Source organism: Cajanus cajan, chromosome 9, assembly GCF_000230855.2.
Source record: "Cajanus cajan strain Asha chromosome 9, NIPB_CcT2T_4, whole genome shotgun sequence".
Classification (NCBI taxonomy): domain Eukaryota; kingdom Viridiplantae; phylum Streptophyta; class Magnoliopsida; order Fabales; family Fabaceae; genus Cajanus; species Cajanus cajan.
Genome location: NC_138525.1, coordinates 25,899,841 through 25,906,012, shown reverse-complemented (window position 1 = coordinate 25,906,012; position 6,172 = coordinate 25,899,841). Strand labels below are relative to the sequence as shown.

The following is a 6,172-nucleotide window of genomic DNA, read 5'->3' as shown; positions in this document are numbered from 1 at the left end:
CATCTCACTCGGCTCACAGTGTAGGAATATATATACTAGATAGCCAAACACAAACAAAACATATATAACATAGATTAACAATATCACATCTTACTCATTCAAGGCATATCCATTTGTCATATAATATCAAAAGACACATGTATGGACACGGACTACATTTTATCATGCATGTGGCGCCAGTCACTTATCACGTAGTATATTGCCGCTAGCAATACACAAAGAGTAGTCTAGGAGTACATGCCGGGACACAACCTCTGCGCACTCTCACTAGAAGGACATACTACCAGAGTCTCGTCGGGATAGCTAAGCCGCGCAAGATACATCCCATGCACACAATGGGCGAGACTGGGACTTCCAAACCGAGCCATCCCCAAGGACTGATCCCCACAACTTTTACACTAGGGGGCCTTCTCTGGCGGCGTATTCCATATCGTACCCTTATCACTTTATGCAAATGATGCATGTCAAACAAGACTCTATGCATTCTCATATCACTTTATCACTTTCCATGGTCATTTCTCTTTATCACATTTCATATCTCATTGTCACATTATCACATTATCTATCTCATGGTCAATCATATCTCATGGTCATTTCACATCATATTTCATCATCACATCATATCATTAGAAACATCACATTCACATTATCATATCATATTCATAACTTTCACAATCATAATCTCAACAGAATTTCTATTCATACACACATATTAACCAAGCAATTAGAACATACAAACAATATAACATACAACAAACACAGGATTGGGGGCCAATCCCACTACCCAGCATACAATCCCACACCCAGAGCGAGATTTCTCACTCCCCCCCTTACCTGGATGACAAGCGCTGAAACTAAAGAAGAGCTTCCTCCTCTAGGCTCCTTCTACTAGGATAGAACCACCTCCTATGGATTCCTCTAGGTCTTCAAAGAGAAGAAGAGGAGAAGAAGAGAGTATAAGAGAAGAGAGAATGAGAATTGAGGGATGGTTTGCAATGGAGAAGTGAAGGGCTATTTATAGCCTTCAAGACACATTAAAAAATGGAAAATAATGAAAAAATCTTAGACAAAACTAAGTGGAATGAATTAGTGAGATGAATTATTAAAGTTGGTGGGATGAATTAATGGAGTTGGTGCCATGTTCTTTTCCTCATCGACTTTAGCTACTGATTTGGACCTTATAGACAGCCGAATCTGAAAATATTTCCTTCATGAAAGTTGTAGGATTTTCTCTTATCTTTCCATAGCCACCAAGTTTGTATCATTTGAACAACCACCGACCAAGTTATACCCCACAAACCGAGGCTTGCCAATCAGTCCAGCGAGAACCAATTGTATCAATCAAATTCCAATTTTGACCTCCTAAACGACCGATTTTGCAAATGGCTATTTCTGTAAAAGTTGTGCGTTTTTCTCTTAGATTTCCATTGACACCAATTTTGCATCATTTGGACCATCACAGCCCAAGTTATGCCCTAAACACCGAGGTTTGCCAGTCAGCCCAGCGAAAACGATTTTATTGAAAAGAAAGTTTACAACTATCTAATTAAGCCCAACAATATACATATATTTCTAAAGCCTACAATTAAGCATAAATGAAATGTGAATTAGCTACAATTGAAGTAAAATATAATCACAAAATTATGACCAAATACCATATAATAATAATAAAAACTGGGATGTTACAATTCTCCCCTCCTTTAAGAAATTTCGTCCTCGAAATTTACCTGAAAACAGGAATGGATGAGCTTCCCGCATTTTGCTTTCTAGTTCCCATGTAGCGTCTTCTTCAAAGTTTCCTCCCCAAACAACTTTGACTAAAGGAATTTCCTTACCTCTTAGTTGCCTTACCCTCTTGTCCTCAATTCTCAAAGGTATGGTTTCATAAGTGAGGTTATCCTTTAACTGAATGTTGTCGGGTTCCACAATATGAGATGGGTTATGAATGTATTTTCTAAGTTGAGAAACATGGAAGACATCATGAAGATTTGATAGGGATGGAGGTAACGCAATTTGGTAGGCTACATCACCAACTCTTTTAAGGATCTGGTAGGGACCAATGAATCTTGGAGTAAGTTTGCGAGATTTAAGTGCTCTACCAATTCCAGTCCAAGGAGTTACTTTAAGGAATACATGATCTCCCTCTTTAAACTCAAGGTCTTTCCTTCTTTTATCATAGTAGCTCTTTTGTCTACTTTGGGACGCTCTCATTTTATCTTGGATCATCTTAACCTTTTCGGTGGTTTGTTGAACTATCTCAGGTCCCAAAATGGCACTCTCTCCAGGTTCTACCCAACACAAAGGTGTTCTACATCTCCTACCATACAAAGCCTCATAGGGTGCCATCCCAATACTGGAATGGTAGCTATTATTGTAGGTAAACTCTATCAAAGGTAGGAAACTATCCCAAGTACCTCCATGTTCTAAGATACAAGCTCTCAACAAGTCTTCTAAGGATTGTATGGTCCTCTCAGTCTGGCCATCTGTTTGGGGGTGATATGCTGAACTCAACCTAAGCTTAGTGCCTAACGCCTTATGCAAGCTCTCCCAAAATCTAGAGGTGAACCTAGGATCTCTATCAGAAACTATACTAGTAGGAACCCCATGCAACCTTACAATCTCACCTATGTACAACTTGGTTAATCTCTCCAAAGGGTATCTAATGTTAATGGGAATAAAATGGGCAGACTTAGTTAATCTATCTACAATGACCCATATAGCATCCAAGTTCTTCCTTGTCCTAGGTAATCCTACTACAAAATCCATCGAGATGCTATCCCATTTCCATACAGGCACATCTAAAGGTTGTAGCAGACCTGAAGGTTTCTGGTGTTCTACTTTAGCTTTCTGACATACTAAGCAAGCATACACAAATTCCTCTACCTCCCTCTTCATCTTAGGCCACCAGAACATTTTCCTAAGGTCTTGGTACATCTTAGTGGCTCCTGGATGGATACTAAGGCTGCTCCTATGACCTTCTTCTAGGATTGCTTTCTTAAGCTCAGGCACACTAGGAATGCATAACCTGTCCTTAAATCTTAACACCCCATCTACTCCAACTTTAAACTCACTTTCCACACCTTGATTCAACTTCTCTACTTGACTCAATAAGAAAGGATCTGCTTTCTGACCTTTTCTAATCTCATCTATCAAGTTATTAGTCACTCTCAAGGCTCCCAACTTAATACTCCTAGAGGTCAGTTCACACACTAAGCTCATATCTCTAAACTCTTCAATCATGTGCAACTCCTTAATCATCAAAGAAGAGATTCTCAAGGATTTTCTACTCAGAGCATCAGCTACAACATTAGCCTTGCCAGGGTGGTAATTTAATTGAAAATCATAATCCTTAAGGAACTCTAACCATCTCCTCTGCCTCATATTTAGTTCTTTTTGGTCAAATAAGTACTTAAGGCTCTTATGATCACTAAAAACTTCAAATCTAGACCCAAACAAGTAATGCCTCCACAACTTAAGAACAAATACTACTGCAGCTAATTCAAGGTCATGGGTAGGGTAGTTTTGTTCATGGATTTTCAATTGCCTAGAAGCATAGGCTATTACCTTTCCCTTCTGCATAAGTACCCCTCCTAAACCCATCTTAGAGGCATCACAATACACTACAAAGGTTTCATTAGGGTCAGGTAATGCTAAAATAGGGGCACTAGTTAACCTCCTCTTAAGTTCCTGAAAGTTCTCTTCACACTTAGAGTCCCACACAAAAGGTTGATTCTTCCTAGTCAATTTGGTCAAAGGTAATGCTAATTTAGAAAAACCCTCTATAAACCTCCTATAATACCCAGCTAACCCCAGAAAACTCCTGATCTCAAAAACTGACTTAGGTGTTTTCCACTCAAGTACAGCTTCTACCTTAGAAGGGTCTACAGCTATCCCTCCTTCAGAAATCACATGTCCCAAAAAGCTTACACTATTGAGCCAGAATTCACACTTAGACAATTTAGCATATAACTGCTTCTCCTTAAGGGTTTGAAGGACAATCCTAAGGTGTTCAGCATGTTCTTCCTTAGTCTTAGAATATACAAGGATGTCATCTATGAAGACTACTACAAATCTATCCAAATAGGGGTGAAAGATCCTATTCATATAATCCATGAATACTCCAGGTGCATTAGTTACACCGAAAGGCATAACTAAATACTCATAGTGCCCATAGCGGGTTCTAAAAGCAGTCTTTGGGATATCCTCGGATTTCACTCGGATTTGGTGATAACCTGATCTCAAATCTATCTTACTAAACACATAAGCCCCAACTAGCTGGTCCATAAGGTCATCTATTCTAGGCAATGGATACTTATTCTTGATGGTTACTTTATTTAGTTGCCTATAGTCTACGCACAACCTCATGCTCCCATCTTTCTTCTTGACCAACAAAACAGGCGCTCCCCAAGGTGAGACACTAGGTCTAATGAATTGTTTCTCTTGAAGTTCTTCTATCTGTTTCTTGAGTTCAGCTAACTCCTTAGGGGACATTCTATAAGGTGCTATGGATATGGGTGCAGTACCAGGTACTAAGTCTATGGAAAACTCAATCTCCCTCTCAGGTGGTAAGCTAGATATGTCCTTAGGGAAAACTTCAGGAAACTCTCTTACTATGGGAATCTTACTAGGCTCATGGTCTTTCTCAAGAGTTAAACAGGCGAGAATCATGTAAACCTTTTCATTTTCCTTTAAACAAGTTTTTATTTTGTTAGCACTTAAAAACTCTGCGCCCTTATTCTCACCAAAAGATATGGATTTTTCAAAACAATTTAGTAGGACATGATTGGAAGATAACCAGTCCATTCCAAGAATGATATCGAGTTGACTAAGAGGCAAACAGATAAGGTCAACCAGAAACTGTCTTTCAGAAATAGCAATTGGGCATTTGAGGCAAATACTAGAAGTAGATATGGGACCTTCTGTGGGAGTTTCTACCACTAGATCATAGCTCAAATAAGACACTGGCAATTTCAATTTTTGGACACAGGCAAAAGAAATGAAAGAATGAGTTGCACCAGAGTCAAACAGTACAACCAAAGGATTCTCAGCTATGAAACAAATACCTTGTATTAAATTATCGGACTGAGTAGCTTCAGCACTACTAAGAGCAAATACTCTTCCAGTAGTTGTTGGACGTTTAGGTTGAGAATTAGCTCCTGTTCCCATCATACGTTGCTTTGGCGATTGTGGACACTGAGTACTAATATGACCTTTGCCATTGCAATTGAAACATGTTATTTATTTGTCGGGACAGTTATAGTGTTCATGCCCACGCAGCCCACATTTCTTGCATCGATTAGTAGGGGTAGAAACAGAGCCTCCTACACTAGCAGCACCACTTACGAAAGAATTTCTAGCAACGGATCTACTCTTAGCATGATTTCCTTGAATTTTGGTAGGAACAGAGTAAGGCTTACTCTTACCCAGAGCACTAGAACCTGCAGCACGTATAGGACCTCCAGCCCCTTGGTAGAAACTAGCACGTGCACGATTATCACGATCATAGATTCTACTCTTGTTGACAAGCGTTGGATAGTGATAGATCTCTTGATAATTAATTGCTGTTTTTATCTCCGGACGAAGGCCATTCACGAACTTAATACACTTAGCCCTTTCACCACCCTCACCATGGTAATGAGTACAATAGCGAACCAAGGCATCAAATTTTGCAGCATACTCTGCCACTGTATCATTTCCTTGTTTCAGCTCGAGAAATTCAACTTCTTTCTGGCTTCTTACATCATCCGGGAAATACTTTTCGAGGAAGACTCTCTTGAAGTTGTCCCAATTCAATTGCACTCCTCCATCAATCATCCTTTGAAGAGCTCCTTCCCACCAAAAATGGGCATCAGCAGTCAACATGAAGGTAGCCAGCCTCACCTTCTGAGCGAAAGGACACTCCATGGCATTAAAAATCTTTTCGATTTCCATTAGCCAATTCATCGCAACATCTGGGTCATATCCTCCTTGGAAAGTAGGTGGATTATTTTGTTGAAATCGCTCTAACCAGTTAGGAGTGATTTCAGCCCTATTATTGTTACTCACGGCTTGTGCTAACGCTTGAAGAGCATCAGCAATTGCACGATCATTTCTACCAGCCATAATCTAAGAAAATAGTACACATGACAACAAACATAATCAACCATCATGCTAGTATAAATTTCTCAACTAT

The 6,172-nt window shown here is 39.6% G+C and overlaps 1 protein-coding gene across 1 annotated transcript; it reads right to left on the bottom strand.

Moving 5' to 3' along the window:
* Positions 1-5,238: 5,238 nt before the first annotated feature.
* On the bottom strand, positions 5,239-5,943 carry LOC145952043 (uncharacterized). Its single transcript, XM_083064262.1, has 2 exons — positions 5,881-5,943; positions 5,239-5,772 (listed from the first exon to the last, which is right to left on the bottom strand). Exons 1-2 carry the CDS (start codon positions 5,941-5,943, stop codon positions 5,239-5,241), a joined length of 597 nt encoding a protein of 198 aa, XP_082920388.1.
* Positions 5,944-6,172: the final 229 nt, after the last annotated feature.